At 49.6% G+C, this 19,171-nt stretch overlaps 1 protein-coding gene across 1 annotated transcript; it reads right to left on the bottom strand.

The window, feature by feature from the left end:
• Positions 1–9,219: 9,219 nt before the first annotated feature.
• Positions 9,220–13,362, bottom strand: PRAF2 (PRA1 domain family member 2). The gene is made up of 3 exons (XM_060252446.1): positions 13,146–13,362; positions 10,665–10,882; positions 9,220–9,602 (listed from the first exon to the last, which is right to left on the bottom strand). The coding sequence occupies exons 1-3, from the start codon at positions 13,322–13,324 to the stop codon at positions 9,463–9,465; spliced, it is 537 nt and encodes a 178-aa protein (XP_060108429.1). The 5' UTR covers positions 13,325–13,362; the 3' UTR covers positions 9,220–9,462.
• Positions 13,363–19,171: the final 5,809 nt, after the last annotated feature.

Below are 19,171 nucleotides of genomic sequence, written 5' to 3'. Positions count from 1 at the left end.
CCCACTTTCCCTGTCAGCCGAGTGCCAAGTTCCGTTTCAGTTAAATTACCAGCAGACAGTGTTGGGGCAAGATGTGCCCGCCGTGAGGCTCATTTATGTAGGGCAGCTCCCCTCCTTCAAACTCTTCTGGGGAATTGCTGGCAGCTATCTCAACAACAGTGCGGAATGTGGACTTTGCACACAAGGGGCACGCAGGTGCTTAAAATATCTGTGCACATAAGATCTTGCAGCCCACGCGGGCCAAGTCTCCATGATGTCAGAATAATGCGGATGTTTACATGGCATCGTGCCAAGCTGCCCTTCTAAAAAGCACAGTCCTGAACTCTTCACACTTTCCCAGACTGGTTTCCTTCCCTAACCTTTCTGTCCCTTTAAAAAAAAAAAAACACCAAGAAAAGTGTTACAAAATGTGATTTCTCCTCCCGCAACAATTGCACAAGAATGGTCTCTTTCTTTGAACTCTGTGTGTAGCCCCTTAAACCCAGATTGAGTTGTGGGGTGGGGGAGATAGGAGAGGTGAAAACACTGCGTCTTGGCTCCGCCCCCACCCCCCACCCCGCCTTCCACACAGCCCATATGCAAAGAAAGTAAGCTCCTTCCCAGAGGCTTGTGTGTCTTTTTAAATATACGTTAATGTACAGATTGTATATGGGGGTCTGAATGTATAACTGAGCACTGTGCATATGGGAAAAGGTTGCTATAATAAAGATTGTTAAAGTGAACAAGGATGTGAGGTTTGTACCTTCTAGGCCAGGGGTGTCGAACTCATTTCTTACGAGGGCCAGATGGGACTTTGTGGGGCCGAGCCACACATATCATAAAATGTATTGCCAGGTAGCGGAGATATAAACTTTATAAAGGAAACAGATAAACACAATTAAAGATTTTTTTTAAAAAAAAACAACCTTAAAATAAAATATACTTAAAAGATTAGCATTCTTGTAATATTTTGTTTAACGGTTTCCGATAACTGACACCTCTTGCACTGAATTATTGCATAAAAATCTGGAGACCATGTCTGTGCTGTAGCAATCTTGAGTAGGCTGTTCAGGTGTGTGTCTCCTGTGCGATTGAGCAAGCCTGACAAGCAAGCTGTGACACAGAAGGAAGCAAGAGAGAAGGAAGCAGATGACAGTGAGTTGTTCACGGGCCTGATAAGGAGCCCTCCAGGGGCCTAATTCGGCCCTCAGGCCGCATGTTTGACACCCGTCTAGGCTGTCCACAACAACTGTTAACATAAAGGTTTGGATTCCTCCATTCTCCCTGTCTCTGCTACCTTTCCAGCCTGGGCCTTAACCTAAAAAGGCTTGCCGCTAGAGATCTCCACAGCGAATTGGATCTTCATGAAGCAGCTACAGCAGGGGCTTCCAAACTTCTGCCTACCGCATGGACGGGGGGAGGGGGGTAGACGCAGGGCTTTTTTTGTAGCAGGAACTCCCTTGCATATTAAGCCACTGCTCCCTGATGTAGCCAGTCCTCCCAAGAGCTTACAGTAGGCCCTGTAATGAAAGCCCTGGAAGCGCTTGAAGGATTGGCTACATAAGAAGGGTGTGGCCTAATATGCAAATGAGTTCCTGCTACAAAAAGAGGTCTGATTAGATGGAACAGCAGCAATAATTACTTGACTCCCTCACATACTTGGTTGTAGCCTTGTATTCTGTAGTTATTTCTGGGGGAGGGGAGAGACACAGATCGGTTGTAAAAAAGCTTTGCTGTTCTCTGAAAACTCTACTTTGTGCATCCTGATGGGCAAGGGTGCCCATGGGTGCCATGGCATCTGCTGACACCTTTCCCAGTGCCCACCCAGTGATTTAAGTGGGTGGGGCAAGATGGGACTTTTGCCCAGCAAGGCTTCTGATTGGCTGCTGGAGATTTAATGGGATGTGCAGATTTTTTGAAATGTTGCTTAGAGAGCAGCTGCCAGCCCAATGCAGGGACCTTCACTTGGGTGTCTGAAGAGAAGCTGCGGCGACCATTTTTGCAGTTGGCTTCACTTCACACGGCAGCCATTTTGTGGCTGCGCACGCCACGCTGTGTCAAAATTCCAAAGATGGCGGCAGGCTCAAAAAGATTGGGGACCGTTGGTAGTTTATCAGAGGTGGCGAGAGCGCACTCCATACTTGCTCAGGAGCACTATCGATTCCGGTTTCTTCTGGCATGCCCAACTTGAGAACAGATGCCACAGCGGACGCCTGCTTGGGTTTAGAAACTGAGTTAGAGCAGGGGTGGCCAACGGTAGCTCTTCAGGTTTTTTTGCCTACAACTCCCATCAGCCCCAGCCAGCATGGCCAATGGCTGGGCCTGATGGGAGTTGCAGGCAAAAAAAGCATCTGGAGAGCTACCATTGGCCACCCGAGTTAGAGGGATCACTTGTGACCCTAACAGTGACGCGAAGAAGCTGAAGCAAAACAGCTGAGAAATGTAACACACTTTGCGATATATCTAAAACAGAGTGATAACAGTGCCAGACTTTATTTGCAAGAGTGTGCATTAGTGTAAAAATTGTAGACAAAATGAGCTCTAGTGTGAATTGAAGGTGTTTTTCTTTTTTTGAGGCAGCTTTTTTTGGTGCTTCCCCAGCTGTCTCATAGCTGCACCAGAAGGATCCCACATGTTGAGTTATTACATTTTTGTCCAGACCTAAAGTTGAGAGCCCCATGGTGCAGAGTGGTAAAGCTGCAGTACTGCAGTCAGAGCCCTCTGCTCATGACCTGAGTTTGATCCCAGCGGAAGCTGGGTTCAGGTAGCCGGCTCAAGGTTGACTCAGCCTTCCATCCTTCCGATGTTGGTAAAATGAGGACCCAGCTTGCTGGGGGGGAAGTGTAGATGATGGGAAGGCAAGGGCAAACTACCCCATAAAAAGTCTGTTGTGAAAACATTATGTGACATCACCCCAGAGTTGGAAACAACTGGTGCTTGCACAGGGGACTACCTTTACCATTACCTAAAGTTCTGCATGCCTCTAAGACACAATTCTCTCCTTTAATATCAAGTACTGTTTTCTGTTAAGTAAATTAATGATACAATGGACAGAGGAGTTCCATATTATATTGAGTTGTTTGTGCCTCTGTCCTTCCCTTGCAATAAATAGGGGAGGGACGGTGGCTCAGTGGTAGAGCATTTATCTTTTATTTATTTATGATTTGTATCCCGCCCTTCCCACAAGTGGCTCAGGGCGGCTCACAACAATTAGTCAAACATAAAATTAAACAAGTATTTAAATATATAAGCATTTAAAACATTTAAAACCTTAAAACCATTCAACGTTACAACAATATGTATAACAGGAGTCTGGCAAAGCTACATTTAGTTTCTCATCAGTTAGGTGTACGCTAGCCGGAAGAGGGTTGTCTTACAGGCCCTGCGGAACTGAACAAGGTCCCGCAGGGCCCTCACCTCCTCCGGCAGCTGATTCCACCATGTAGGGGCCATAACAGAGAAGGCCCTGTCCCTAGTGGATTTTAGGCGGGCTTCTTTTGGCCCAGGGATAGCGAGACGATTTTGCGTTCCCGATCTCAGTACTCTCTGGGGAACATGTGGGGAGAGACGGTCCTTCAGGTAGGCAGGTCCCAGGCCATATAGGGCTTTAAAGGTAATGACCTTGGTAAGCAGAAGGTCCCAGGTTCAATCCCTGGCATCTCCAACTAAAAAGGGTCCAGGCAAATAGGTGTGAAAAACCTCAGCTTGAGACCCTGGAGAGCTGCTGCCAGTAGACCAGGGGTCTGATTCAGTATAAGGCAGCTTCACATGTTCAACGGGCACTGATTTGAAGGCATGAAGCTGCCTTATACTGAATCAGATCTTTAATTCATCAGGGTCGGTATTGTCTACCCAGACTGGCAGTAGCTCTCCAGGGTCTCAGGCTGAGGTCTTTCATATCACACATCTGATCCTTTCCACTGGAGATGCCAGGAATTGAACTTGGAACCTTCTGCATGCCAAGCAGATGCTCTACCATTGAGCCACAGCCTCTCCTCAAACAATACTCTTATTTTGGACAGTCACCGTTCTGATACATTGGTGGTATTCCATTGCGTGGACCAGAAGGTGAGGTCAGATTGAGCAGAGAGAAAACCAGTGTTCCCTCTAGGCTGAGATAATGTGAGCTAGCTCACAGTTTTTTTAGCCTCCAGCTCACCTTTTTGTCTTAGCTCAGGAAAAATGGCCCCAGAGCAAGCTAATCTATGCAGTAGCTCAACAACTTTAATGCCAGTAGTTCACAAAGCAAATTTTTGCTCACAAGACTCCACAGATTAGCGGGAGTATTTGAAAAGCCCCCTGTATAAGAACAGCATCCATTAGTTTGCTCTGAGGCAGTACTCTCTCTAAGCTGTGGAAACTTGTGAACAAAAATTCTACTTCGTGAGCTACTGACATTAAAGTTGTGAGCTACTGCATAAATTACTGTGCTCTGGGCTCATCCTTCCTGAGCTAGCTGTGAGCTAACTCACGCTAACTCAGCTTAGAGGGAACGCTGAGAGCCAGTATTGTCTGCCTGGACGGGCAACAGCTCTCCAGGGTCCCAGGCTGAAACCTTTCACCTCGCGCACCTGATCTTTTCCACTGGAGATACCAGGGACTGAACCTGGGACCTTCTGCACACCAAGCAGCTGCTCTGCCACTGAGCCACAGCCTCTCCTCGAATAATTTTTGTTGTAGCTCAGGAAAAATGGCCACAGAGCAAACTTATTTATGCAGTAGCTCACAACTTTAATGCCAGTAGCTCACAAAATAAACTTTTTTTCCTCACAAGACTCCACAGCTTAGAGGGAACATTGACTCAGTCTTCCATCCTTCCAAGGTCGATAAAATGAAAACCCGGCTTGCTGAGGGGCAAGTGTAGATGACTGGGGAAGGCTACAGAAAACCACCCCGAAACAAAAGGTCTGCCAAGAAAACATCGTGAGGGGACGTGACCCCATGGGTCAGTAATGACTCGGCACTTGCACCTTTGCCTTTTAATTTCAGAGTGTTAACATTTTCAGAGATCCTGAATATATTCTAATCCACTCCAGCTTTTAAAAAATAGCATTCTTAATTGTTTCCTAGCTGTTCTCCTAGCTCATTAGATACAGCAAATAGGGCCACAAAGGAGAGAACCTATGCCGTAGAGATCGAAGGTTATAAATCTAGCTTTAGCATCTTGGTTTAAAAGACCTGAGAGAGGTCAGCTACAGCCCCAAGAGAGCTGTTAACCAACTGATCCGATGGCTCTCGGATCAGTTTGGTGTAGCGGTTAAGTGTGCGGACTCTTATCTGGGAGAACCAGGTTTGATTCCCCACTCCTTCACTTGCAGCTGCTGGAATGGCCTTGGGTCAGTCATAGCTCTGACAGAAGTTGTCCTGGAAAGGGCAGCTGCTGTGAGAGCCCTCTCAGCCCCACCCACCTCACAGGGTGTCTGTTGTGGGGGAGGAAGGTAAAGGAGATTATGAGCCGCTCTGAGACTCTTCGGCGTGGAGGACAGGATATAAATCAAATATCTTCATCATCATCTTCTTTTGATAAGCTTTCCCAGTTATGCTCAGCCAGGGATAATTTGCTGGAATATTATGGTGTGAATCTGGGGGGTGGTTGAGGAACAAGCAGCTGGACGAAGAACCTGGTCATCAGGGCTTTTTTTTGTAGCAGGAGCTCGTTTGCATGATAGGCCACACACCCCCTGATGTAGCCAATCCTCTTGCAGTAGGCCCTGTACTAAGAGCTCTGTAAGCTCTTGGAAGATTGGCTACATCAGAAGATGTGGCCTAATATGCAAAGGAGTTCCTGCAGCAAAAAAAGCCCTGCCGGTCAGTAAAAAAGGCTGGGTGGGAGGAGTACGTCTTACGAAAGCAAGATAGAATAATATATTGCTTCACCTCTGCTATGAATTAAACCAAGGTTTGCCAGATCCAATTCAAGAAAAACTGAGGGACTTTGGGGGTGGAGCCAGGAGCAAGGGTGTGTCAAACATAATTGAACTCCAAAGGGAGTTCTGGCCATCACATTTAAAGGAACTGCAAACCTTTTCAATGCCTTCCCTCCATTGGAAATAATGAAGGATAGGGGCACCTTCTTGTCGTTTGCCCTCCAGAGGAACTTAATGGCCACTGTGTAAGACAGGATTATGGACTCGGTGGACCACTGGTCTGATCCAGCAGGGCTCTTCTGATGTTCTTATGAAGGCCTCGGCCTCTCTGACCTGCTGTTGGCCCTCCAGAGGAACTGGCTGGCCACTGTGTGAGTCAGGATGCTGGACTAGATGAACCACTGGTCTGATCCAGCAGGGCTCTTCTGATGTTCTTATGAAGACCTCAGCCTCTCTGCCCTGTTGTTGGCCCTCCAGAGGAACTGGCTGGCCACTGTGTGAGACAGGATGCTGGACTAGGTGGACCACTGGTCTGATCCAGCAGTGCTCTTTTGATGTTCTTATGAAGGCCTCGGCCTCTCTGCCCTGTTGTTGGCCCTCCAGAGGAACTGGTTGGCCACTGTGTGAGACAGGATGCTGGACTGGATGGACCCCTGGTCTGATCCAGCAGGGCTCTTCTGATGTTCTTATAAAGGCCTCAGCCTCTCTGCCCTGCTGTTGGCCCTCCAGAGGAACTGGCTGGCCACTGTGTGAGGCAGGATGCTGGACTGGATGATCCAGTGGGGTTTATGTTCTTATTCTGTAGTACATACTTTGGAGGGGCCACTGGTATACTGGTTCTGGACCCCGTTGCCCAAGGGGAGATGGAAGGAAGTTTCCAGCGCAATCTTCTGCAGAGTTACTGCCACTCATTTTATATGAAGCCATAACACTTGATTATAACAGGCTTAGCTAACTCTGCATCCTATGGCACTGTTTGAATTCTGGTCAGAAAGTAAGCCTAAAGGGGCAGCAATTCACACAACCTCCGTGAAGGCAACGAGTCCAATTCTGCTTCCTCCTTCCTCAAGGCTTCTTCACCATTCATTCATTCATTCATTCATTCATTCATTCATTCATTCATTCATTCATTCATTCATTCATTCATTCATTCATTCATTCAATGAGAGCCAGTTTGGTGTAGTAGTTAAGTGTGCGGACTCTTATCTTGGGGAACCGGGTCTGATTCCCCACTCCTCTGCTTGCTGCTGCTGGAATGGTCTTGGGTCAGCCATAGATATTGAAGGAGTTGTCCTTGAAAGGGCAGCTTCTGGGAGAGCTTTCTCAGCCCACCCACCTCACAGGGTGTCTGTTTTGGGGGGAGAGTGAAGGTAATGCAGATTGTGACTGCTCTCAGAGAGTCAGGGTATAGGGGGGATATAAATCCAGTATCTTCTTTCATTCATTCATTCATCCATCCATTCACTCACACAGGTCCAGAGAGATCAATTCCCCTTAAAACAAAAACATCTTGCACTGCAGTTTTTTCGCTAAGCCATAACACTTTTTTGTAACAAAAAAAAAAGTACACAGGATTCTATTACTAATTCCACCTCCTTCCCTTACCAAATAAATACCAGTCCGGTATAGAAAGGTAAGGACGGGTGTGGCACTTCGGTCCCATCCTTTTTGGCAATGTTTCGGGTTGAGGAAGTGTCTTCATTTGCACCCACAGCTGTGCCTTTGAGGTGCTCGGAGCTACGGAGTCTGTTGGTCCCGCTCGTGGAAGTTTTGCAGAAGACGTCGGAACGTGAACCAGGTTGGACAGGCATGCAGCGGGACGGAAGGCTGTTCTGGACTTTGCCTCTGGAAAAGGGCGAGGCTCTTCTGCTCCCCCACCCCAAAAAACAGTACACAACAGGGGAATTACCAGCAGCCGGGATGATAGGTTGCACGTTGCTTCTGCACTTTGGAGTTTCACCTCCACACTGAAGCATAAAGGAAGTGAAACTTACAGGTGATTAGACTGCTGGCCTTTGTGCGAAAGCTTAGCTTGGTCATTGTTTAACCCACACGCCCCCAAGCCTATCTAACTTTGCTCCAGGGCTTTTTTTGTAGCAGGAACTCCTTTGCATATTAGGCCACACACCCCTGTAAGCTCTTGGAGGATTGGCTGCATAAGAGGAGTGTGGCCTAATATGCAAAGGAGTTCCTGCTACAAAAAAAAGCGCCCTGCTTTGCTCTGATAGGAAATCTTGCTGAAAGTACATTATTTCTGTACGATCTGGTGGCTAGAACAGGGGTGGGCAAACTTACTCAAAGAGCCACATAAATTAAAAGTCAGAAGTTTTGGAGCTGCAAGACAGGCAGGCAAATAGAATGTGGGGGGGGAGAGGTGGGAAAGAAGCAACTTTAACTTTAAATGCACTTTCCAAGCCCTAGGCTTGCTTGGCTTGGAAAAGTGATTTAAAGAGAGAAATGCCTTCTCCAAGCCAGCCAACAGAGCGGTGAGGGTTTTGAGAGCCACACAGCATGTGTGAAAGAACCACATGCGGCTCCTAAGCCTCAGTTTGGCCACCCCTGCGCTAGAACCTTTATAGAAGACCAGGTACGGCGAAGGGGTTGAGACTAAACTACGAACTAAACTTTGTCCCGGTCACAAAATCACTGGATGGATTTAGGTTTGCCTTCCTCCCTCCATACACACACCCCATGAAGGAATAGCACCACCACTGTCCTCCTTTACAGGGCTGTTGTGAGCATTACATAATGCATATGAAGCACTTTCGGATATCAGAAAAGACTACCTAAATGCTAGGAATAAAATTATTCTCAAGCCTTCATTGGAACGGAAAAAAACAGGCTGCCTTTTCGGCTTGCTAACGGACTGTTTTTTGCTCTAGGATTAAGCCTTCGTATATGATTTTTTAAAAAAATCAAGTGTCAAAGAGTCTCCTAGGGTAACTTTTTACAATTAAAAAAAATACTGCCTTGCTTTTCAGTATTCTTATCTGCTGCTTCAACATTCTTATTTAGAAGAAGAAGATATTGGATTTATATTCTGCCCTGTACTCTGAATCTCAGAGGCTCAGAACGGCTTATAATCTCCTATATCTTCTCCCCCCACAACAGACACCCTGTGAGGTGGGTGGGGCTGAGAGGGCTCTCACAGCAGCTGCCCTTTCAAGGGCAACCTCTGCCAGAGCTATGGCTGACCCAAGGCCATTCCAGCAGATGCAAGTGGAAGAGTGGGGAACCCTGTTCTCCCAGATAAGAGTCCACACACTTAACCACTACACCAAACTGGCTCTCTATTGCTTCAATACTCTTATTCATTCGCTTCTAGCAAGACGTTCCCAAAGATCAGACAGGGAACAATCCCAAGAGCCGATACTGTCTGATACAAATGCTGCCCACCCCTTTTGCTCTGCTATTAAGTCTCACTGTCTGCACTTCGGGTCGGGAAGTTCCGCTGGTTAATCGCGAGAAGCCAAGAGGACTGGGCGTATTTTACATAAGCTCATCACCAAACCGCTAGATTGGGTTAAGTGAACAGGCAGCAACAGGGTGGGGGAAATGCTGACAGTCAACAGTGGGGAAGGGGACATTTCTGGAGGCAGAAACGAGGCGATGGCGCTTAGGATCCGGCTTCCTGTTCCTGCCCGAGAGCTTCCAGGAGAAATCCCATGGGCGTCCGCTTCAAGCCGATGCTCTCCATCTTGTTCTCGATCTTGTTCTTGAGATTGCGGAGGCGCAGTGAAGCATGGATGAGGATCACTGCAGGGAAATGGATGGGGGGGGAGACAAAGGTGAAGGTTTAGAGGCAGGGCTTTTTTTGTAGCAGGGACTCCTTTGCATATTAGGCCACACCCCCTTGATGCAGCCAATCTTCCTGGAGCTTACAGTAGGCCCTGTACTAAGTGCCCTGTAAGCTCTTGGAGGATTGGCTACATCAGGGGTGTGTGGCCTAATATGCAGGGGTGGAATTCTAGGAGAGCTCCTTTGCATATTAGGCCACACCCCCTGATGCAGCCAATCCTCCTGGAGCTTAAAGTAGGCCCTGTACGAAAAGCCCTGTAAGCTCTTGGAGGATTGGCTACATCAGGGGTGTGTGGCCTAATATGCAAAGGAGTTCCTGCTACTACAAAAGCCCTGTTTAGAGGTAATGGTAGAAATGGGAAACTGTCTTAGGTCCTCCTGCTACAGGCTTGTCCCACTGGAAAGTGAGGACGGGGGGGGGGGGGGGGGCGGAAGAATGGATACTCGTGTAACGACGAGGTCAGCATCGTCTACCAGCTGGGCTTTTTTGGTAGCAGGGACTCCTTTGCATATTAGGCCACACACCCCTGATGCAGCCAATCCTCCTGGAGCTTACAGTAGGCCTTGCACAAAGAGCCATGTAAGCTCTTGGAGGATTGGCTACATCGGGGTGTGTGGCTTAATATGCAAAGGAGTTCCTGCTACTAAAAAAGCCCTGGCCATAGCTACAAAGTCCAACATCTTCTCTAGCCATTCTTCAACTGCAGGTATTTCTGTGAGCAGGGGTGGAATTATAGCAGGAGCTCCTTTGCATATTAGGCCACACACCCCTGATGTAGCCAATTGTCCAAGAGCTTACAAAAAAGAGCCCTGTAAGCTCTTGGAGAATTGGTTAAATCAGAGGGGTGTGGCCTAATACGCAAAGGAGCTCCTGCTAGAATCCCACCCCTGTCTATGCATATATCATTTTCACTGCCGTAGTCAATTATAGGAGCAAAACTCCAGGAATTTTCCAACTTAGAATGGGCAAACCTGACTGGTCCAGTCCCCTCCCACACCTGCTCCCAGCTGAGGACTCACGTGCTATGGGCAGAGCAATGAAAACCAGGAAGACAGCGGAACCGTCAAAGAGAGACACCAGAAAGTACGCGGAGCCGAGGACAGCCAAGACGCAGGTGCCAGGATAGTTCCGCCGGAAGCGCCGCACGGGGGCCTTGTTCTCCGCAGCCCAGACAAAGCCCAAGAAGATGAGAGTGACCAGCGCGCTGCTCAGCAGGGTCAGGAGGAACCGGAAGTACCTGCAGGGGAGGGGGAAGGGGACCGGCCCAGGAATCCAGTTTCCGTTCAAAGAGGAGGACAAGGTATCTGGTTGACAAGCCAAGAAGATAATGTAGCAGGAACTCCTTTGCATATTAGCCACACAGCTCTGATGTAGCCAATCCTCCAAGAGCTTACAGGGCTCTTCATACAGGGCCTATTGAAAGCTCTTGGAGGATCGGCAGGGGGTGTGGCCTAATATGCAAAGGAGTTCCTGCTGCAAAAAAAGCCTGAAGATAAATAATCAGGTCAAAGGCCCCATTAGGAGCATAGGTGCAAAGAGGGGGCTGAAAATTCCCCTTACAGCAGGGGTGGGGAACCTCTGTCCTGAGGGCCATATACGGCCCTCGAGGTCACTTGGTGTGGCCCTCGGGGATTGCTGGACCAAACCGAGCCATGTGGCAGCCTCTCTGGGGCCTGGATGGCCAGCGAGGATCGTGGGGCCCAGCCGTGCTATGCAGCAGCCTCCTCAGGGTCAGGCAGGGATCACAGGGCCCAGATGTACTGTGCGGCAGCCTCCCTGGGACGTGGCTGGCCAGTGAGGATCGTGGGGCCCAGCCGCGCTGTGCAGCAGCCTCCCCGGGGCCAGGCAGAGATCACAGGGCCCAGATGTACTGTGCGGCAGCCTCCCTGGGGCCTGGCTGGCCAGCCAGAATTGCTGCAGGGCCTGGAGAAGTTACTGTCACGGTTCAGTTTGCACTTGATTATCCCAGAGGGTGTGGCCTAATATGCTAATGAGTGTGTGACCTAATATGCTAAAATTAGGGGATGTGGTCTAATATGCTAATGAGTTCCTGCTGGGCTTTTTCTACCAAAAAGCCCTGGACCTATGCATTTGCCTAGGGCAGCAGGCCGGCTGTATGTGTGCCAGATTAGGCTCTCCCCACATGACTTCAAGGGGGAAGGAGCGGAATAGAAATAAACAAGTAATAATAATAATAATAATAATAATAATAATAATAATAATAATAATAAAAAAAAACGATTATTTGCGTTAATTTTGCTGGCCTGAATCGTTCTCCCTTGGCAGAGCACTGTTTTTTAAGTTGATCATTTCTTTATGGCCCGCGAATGATGTTATAAATATCCATATGGCCCTTGGCAGAAAAAAGGTTTGCCACCAGCATACGTTGCAGCCTTTTGTCGGAACTTGGAAGCGAAACAGAATCAGGATGGGAAACCCCCAAGGAAGTCCAAGGTCGCTGAGCAGAAGAATACAGAGCATCACTGCCCCAGACAGTTCCAAGAATATACTGTGGCTAATAGCCACTGATGGACCTCTGCTCCATATTTTTATCCAATCCCCTCTTGAAGCTGGCTATGCTTGTAGCCGCCACCACCTCCTGTGGCAGTGAATTCCACATGTTAATCACCCTTTGGGTGAAGAAGGACTTCCTTTTATCCGTTCTAACCCGACCGCTCAGCAATTTCATGGAACGCCCACGAGTTCTCATATTGTGAGAAAGGGAGAAAAGTACTTCTTTCTCTACTTTCTCCATCCCATGCATAATCTTGTCAACTTCTATCATGTCACCCCGCAGTCGACGTTTCTCCAAGCTAAAGAGCCCCAAGCGTTTCAACCTTTCTTCATAGGGAAAGTGTTCCAAACCTTGAATCATTCTAGTTGCCCTTTTCTGAACTTTTTCCTATGCTATAATATCCTTTTTGAGGTGCGGCGACCAGAATTGTACACAAGGAAGTCCAGGGTCGCTATACAGAGGCAGGCAATAGCAAACCACCTCTGAATATCCTGGAGTCACCAGTGATGCTTTATATATTCTTGGTGCTTGTTGGTGGGGGGGGGGGGGAGCAGTGGGGGGGGGGCTCCTGACCAATGTTCCCTGTAAGCTGAGTTTGCCTGAGCTAGCTCACAGATTTTTAGCCTCCAGCTCACAGAATTTTCTCTTAGCTCAGGACCCCCAGAGCACGACCATTCACGCAGGAGCTCACCACTGGAATGCCAGCAGCTCACAAAGTAGAATTTTTTCTCACAAGACTCCAGTTTAGGGGGGACATTATGTTTAACTGCCCCCAGCAGGCACAGAGATCCCACCAGACTCCTCCTCCACCGTTTCCCTCTCCCTCAATTCTTGATCCCCCTGAATCCCCCCCCCCGATTCTCCCGTCTCTTGCAGCCCGCAGAAGGGCGCCCTGGTCCAGCTGCAGCAACCGCCCCAGTCCCCTGCCTCCGTGGCGCAGGCAAGCAGGGGGGTTGCAGCCGCCTGCCTTCCCTCCCTCACTCACCCGCCCAGCAGGAGCCCGGCGGCCAGCCCCAGCAGGTAGTTGCTCTGGTAGTAGAGGAGGTTGTTGACCACCCGATTGTGCCAGCGCTGCAGATCCCGCAGGTCCGGCGGAGCCAAGCGGGACGAGCCCAGCAAGAAATCCTCCAGCGGCCGCACCGGAGGCAGCCGCACCTCCGACATCTTCGCTGCTGCCTTCGGGGGGGATGAAGAGGGGGGGGGGGGAAGAGGAGAGGGGAACTACATTTCCCACATTGCGCCGCCGCAAGGGAAGACGGGAAACCGAGTCCCAAGGAAGAAAGAGAGGCAGGGCCCAGGGATGCCAGCCTCCAGGCGGGACCTGGGGATCCCCTGGAGTCACGGCTCATCTCGGGACTACAGAGCTCCGTTCCCATGGAGAAAATGAACGAAGCCCAGTGGCACTTTTTAGTAGCGTCTGTGTTGGAAAATACCTAGGGTTGCCAATCCCCAGGTGGGGGCAGGGGATCCCCCAGTTTGGAGACCCTCCGTTCGCTTCAGGGTCATCAGAAAGCGGGGTGGCGGGGGGAGGAAATGTCTGCTGGGCACTCCATTGTTCCCTATGGAAACAGATTCCCATAGGGTTTAATGGAGAATTGATCCACATCTTGGGCTGGGGGGGGGGCTGTTTTTTGAGGTAGAGGCACCAAATTTGCAGCATAACATCCGATGCCTCTCTTCAAAATACCCTCCAAGTTTCAAAAGGATTGAACCAGGGGTCCAACTCTATGAGCCCCAAAAGAAGGTGCCCCTATCCTTCATTATTTCCAATGGAGGAAGGCGTTTAAAAGGTGTGCAGCCCCTTTAAATGTGATGGCCAGAACTCCCTTTGGAGTTCGATTATGCTTGAGACAGCCTTCATCCCAGCTCCACCCCGAAAGTCTTCTGGCTCCACCCCCAAAGTCCCCAGATATATATTTCTTGAATTGGACCTGGCAACCCTAAAAATACCTGGAGACTTGGGGGCGGTGGATCCAGGAGAGGGCGGGGTTTGGGGAGGGGAGGGGCTTCAGCAGGGTCTAATACCAAGGTCCCTTCAAAGCAGCCATTTTCTTCAGGGGAGCTGATCGGTGCTAGCTGTAAAAGCGGGATATCTCCAGGCCCCACCGGGAGGCTGGCAACCCTACTTTAAGACCGACAAAAGTTTCATTCTTGGTATAAGCATTCTCATGCATGCTTCTTCAGACACCTTTTGTGCAGACACGTGACAATTTAAACCTTGAATAAAATTTTGTTGGTCTTGTTGGATTAAATAAAAATTTTGTTGGAATCACACTTTGTTCTGCTGTTTCTTGGGTTGCCAGGTCTGGGTTGGAAAATACCTGGAGACTTTGGGGGTGGATCCGGGAGGGGGGCAGGATTTGGGGAGGGGAGAGGAGGGGTCTCAGCCTGGGACGATGTCACCTTTCAAAGCAACCCTTTTCTCCAGGAGAGCTGATCTCTGCCAGCTGGAGATCAGTTGCAAAAGCGGGAGATCTCCAGGCTCCACCTGGAGTCTGGCAACCCTAGCTGCTTCAGACCAAGATTTAGAAGAAGATATTGGATTTATATCCTGCCCTCCACTCCGAAGAGTCTCAGAGCGGCTCACAATCTCCTTTACCTTCCTCCCCCACAACAGACACCCTGTGAGGTGGGTGGGGCTGAGAGGGCTCTCACAGCAGCTGCCCTTTCAAGGACAACTCTGCCAGAGCTATGGCTGACCCAAGGCCATGCTAGCAGGTGCAAGTGGAGGAGTGGGGAATCAAACCCGGTTCTCCCAGATAAGAGTCCGCACACTTAACCACTACACTAAATCCACTGGATTTATCTTCATGGGACAAAATAGATGGAGGGTGGACTCCGTGGCACTGCATCCCACTGAGGTCTCTGTCTTCCTCAGGCTCCACCCCCAAATATACAGGATTTCCCAGCCGTGGTCTGGCAACCCTTATCCCCTATTCCCCGCCAGCGGCCAGGGGAGACCTGGTAAGCAGGGCTTTTTTTGAGCAGGAATGCACAGAAACCCAGTTCTGGCTGGCTTGGTGCCAAGGGGTGTGGCCTAATATGCAAACGAATCCCTTCTGGGCTTTCCCCACAAAAAAGCCCCCTGCAAAACAATGGTGACATCAGGAGGTGTGGCCTAATATGCAAATGAGTCCCTTCTGGGCTTTCCCCACAAAAAAAGCCCCGTGCAAAACAATGGTGGCATCAGGGGTGTGGCCTAATATATAAATGAGTTCCTGCTGGACTTTTTCTACCCCCAAAGCTCTGCTGGTAACCATAACCTAGGATAGCCTTCTTTCGTTTCGCTATTGCTAAGAGTTATCCTCAGGGCTTTTTTTTTTTTTTTAGTAGGAATGCACAGGAACGCAGTTCTGGCTGGCTTGATGTCAGGGGGTGTGGCCTAATATGCAAATGAGTTCCTGCTGGGCTTCTTTTTCACAAGCCCTATGCAAAACAATTGTGACACCAGGGGTGTGGCCTAACATGCAAATGAGTTCCTGCTGGGTTTTTTTTTTGGTTTTTTTTACAAAAAGTCCTCTTGGAAACAATTGCCACAGTGTGTGTGTATTGGCCCCTGTGTGACGCAGAGCGTTGGACTGGATGGGCCATTGGCCTGATCCAACAGGGCTTCTCTTATGTGACACAGAGTGTTGGACTAGATGGGCCATTGGCCTGATCTTTCATGGCTTCTCTTATGTTCTTATGTGACAGAGTGTTGGACTGGAGGGGCCATTGGCCTGATCCAACAGGGCTTCTCTTATGTTCTTATGTGACACAGAGTGTTGGACTGGATGGGCCATTGGCCTGATCCAACATGGCTTCTCTTATGTTCTTATGTGACACAGAGTGTTGGACTGGATGAGCCACTGGCCTGATCCAACATGCTTCTCTTTTGTTCTTATGTTACACAGAGTGTTGGACTGGATGAGCCACTGGCCTGATCCAACATGGCTTCTCTTATGTTCTTATGTGACACAGAGTGTTGGACTGGATGGGCCATTGGCCTGATCCAACATGGCTTCTCTTATGTTCTTATGTGACACAGAGTGTTGGACTGGATGGACCATTGGCCTGATCCAACATGGCTTCTCTTATGTTATGTTCTAATTGTGATATCAGGGGGTGTGGCCTAATATGCAAATGAGTTCCTGCTGGGCTTTTTCTGCCAAAAAAGCCCTGGTTATCCCTCTGGAATTAAAAATGTCATGTGATGCATGAACACCCTGGGTTTGTTGCTGTTGTTTTTTTGGAGGGGGGAACTAGCTTGGTAGGAAGACAAGACCCAGCCTTTACGCGGAACTTTGATCTTGTTAAAAATATATATATTTCCCCCCCATCTCAGACTCTTCTAACAAAACCAGTTATGGCGCCCAAATTCTGCGCCTCCGCGCTTTCAACAAAAAAGCCACTGGTTCAGTCTTCTGATTAATTATGTCCGCACCATCAAAATCAGTATTGATATGGCTCCAAAATTATATTGTATGCAGATGCGTTGAACCCTAACCTGAATGGCCCAGGCTAGTCCAGTCTTCTCATGTCTCAGAAGCGAAGTAGGGTCAGCCTGTGTTCCCTCTAAGCTGAGTTAGTGTGAACTAGCTCACATTTTTAGCCTCCGGCTCACACGTTTGTGCCTTACCTCAGGAAGGATGGCCCCAGAGCAAACGAACTGATGCAGGAGCTCACGACTTGAATGCCAGCAGCTCACACCGTAGAATTTTTGCTCCCAACACTCCACAGCTTGGAGGGATGGGAAACTCTGCGGAAGTCAACTTAGAGGAAGGCAATAGCAGACTGCCATTTCATTGGATCCTGGAAGCTAAGCAGGACTGGTGCCCCGTGAGATCTTGAATGGGCGACCACCAAGGAAGCCCAGGGTTGCTGTGCAGAGGCAGGCAACAGCTAACCGCCTGACCTGGATGGCCCAGGCTAGCCAGATCTCGCAAGATCTTGGAAGCTAAACAGGGTCAATCCTGATTAGTAATTGGGTGGGAGACCACCAAGGAAGCCTGGGGTTGCTATGCAGAGGCAGGCAAGGGCAAACCATTTCTGTTTTGACTCTCCTTTGGCCTGGATGGCTCAGCCTAATCTGATCTCCTCAGAAGAAGACGACTGCAGATTTATGCCCCGCCCTTCTCTCTAAATCAGAGACTCAGAGCAGCTTGCAACCCCTGTGAGGTGGGTGGGGCTGAGAGAAGAAGACTGCAGATTTATTCCCCACCCTTCTCTCTGAATCAGAGACTCAGAGCAGCTTACAACCTCCTTTATCTCCCCCCCCCCCCCACAACAGACACCCTGTGAGGTGAGTGGGGCTGAGAGAGCTCTGACAGAAGCTGCCCTTTCAAGGACAACTCCTGCGAGAGCTATGGCTGACCCAAGGCCATTCCAGCAGCTGCAAGTGGAGGAGTGGGGGAATCAAACCCGGTTCTCCCAGAGAAGAGTCTGCACACTTCGCCACTTACACCAAACTGGCTCTCAGACCTTGGAGGCCAAGCAGGGTCAGCCTTGGTTAGTATTTGGACTGGGAGACCACCAAGGAAGTCCAAGGTCACTACGCCGAGGCAGGCAGCGGCAAACCCTCTCTGAACATCTCTCCCTTGGAAACCTCAGGACGGTCGCCGTAGGTCGCTTGTGATGCGACAGTAGTTTCCACCTCCACCACAGATGTGCCGATGACTCCAGTCCGTTTGGCTTAGTACCAAATAAAAAGCAAAGGGAGAGATTTATAAACTTACATAGCAGAGAGGCTATTTTGTCCTCGGCATTCTCCAGCCAAGTTGCCGAAAGCTGCAGCATCATGCGGGGGTAGGCGGAGGTGATGTTACGCAGAAGCTGAGCTCTCTGCCGGTCACCAGGGCTGAGACAGCCTGCCTTCTGCTGGCATTTAAATTAAGCTTTCTTGTCAATACCTCCAGGGTTGCGTTTGGTCGAGGCAGGTCCTGAGAATGTGCCTTTCTGGGGATGACAGCATTGAGATTCATGGCCAATAGCTTGGGTGGCTTTAAGAACATCAGAAGAGCCCTGCTGGATCAGACTAGTGGTCCATCTAGTCCAGCATCCTGTCCCACACAGTGGCCAACCAGTTCCTCTGGAGGACCAACAACAGGGCAGAGAGGCTGAGGCCTTCATAAGAACATCAGAAGAGCCCTGCTGGATCAGACCAGTGGTCCATTTAGTCCAGCATCCTGTCCCACACAGTGGCCAACCAGTTCCTCTGGAGGGACAAAACAGGGTTTAGAGGCTGAGGCCTTCATAAGAACATCAGAAGAGCCCTGCTGGATCAGACCAGTGGTCCATCTAGTCCAGCATCCTGTCCCACACAGTGGCCAACCAGTTCCTCTGGAGGGATAAAAACAGGGTTTAGAGGCTGAGGCCTTCATAAGAACATCAGAAGAGCCCTGCTGGATCAGACCAGTGGCCCATCTAGTCCAGCATCCTGTCCCACACAGTGGCCAACCAGTTCCTCTGGAGGGATAAAAACAGGGTTTAGAGGCTGAGGCCTTCATAAGAACATCAGAAGAGCCCTGCTGGATCAGACCAGTGGCCCATCTAGTCCAGCATCCTGTCCCACACAGTGGCCAACCAGTTCCTCTGGAGGGACAAAAACAGGGTTTAGAGGCTGAGGCCTTCATAAGAACATCAGAAGAGCCCTGCTGGATCAGACCAGTGGTCCATCTAGTCCAGCATCCTGTCCCACACAGTGGCCAACCAGTTCCTCTGGAGGGACAAAAACAGGGTTTAGAGGCTGAGGCCTTCATAAGAACATCAGAAGAGCCCTGCTGGATCAGACCAGTGGTCCATCTAGTCCAGCATCCTGTCCCATACAGTGGCCAACCAGTTCCTCTGGAGGGACAAAAACAGGGTTTAGAGGCTGAGGCCTTCATAAGAACATCAGAAGAGCCCTACTGGATCAGACCAGTGGTCCATCTAGTCCAGCATCCTGTCCCACACAGTGGCCAACCAGTTCCTCTGGAGGGACAAAAACAGGGTTTAGAGGCTGAGGCCTTCATAAGAACATCAGAAGAGCCCTGC

This window comes from Heteronotia binoei, chromosome 13 (genome assembly GCF_032191835.1).
Source record: "Heteronotia binoei isolate CCM8104 ecotype False Entrance Well chromosome 13, APGP_CSIRO_Hbin_v1, whole genome shotgun sequence".
NCBI classification, from domain to species: Eukaryota; Metazoa; Chordata; class Lepidosauria; order Squamata; family Gekkonidae; genus Heteronotia; species Heteronotia binoei.
The sequence above is the reverse complement of the archived record's forward strand: the minus strand, read 5'-3'. Positions and strand labels throughout refer to the sequence as shown.

What these genes read in the sequence shown, in the direction of transcription:
- PRAF2 (XM_060252446.1), bottom strand. Translation starts at nt 13,324, where the DNA reads ATGTCGGAGGTGCGGCTGCCTCCGGTGCGGCCGCTGGAGGATTTCTTG. An exon ending in GCCGGGCTCCTGCTGGGCGG is followed by an intron (nt 10,883 to 13,145) that starts GTGAGTGAGGGA and finishes CCTCCCCTGCAG; the next exon opens with GTACTTCCGGTTCCTCCTGA. An exon ending in CATTGCTCTGCCCATAGCAC is followed by an intron (nt 9,603 to 10,664) that starts GTGAGTCCTCAG and finishes ATTTCCCTGCAG; the next exon opens with TGATCCTCATCCATGCTTCA.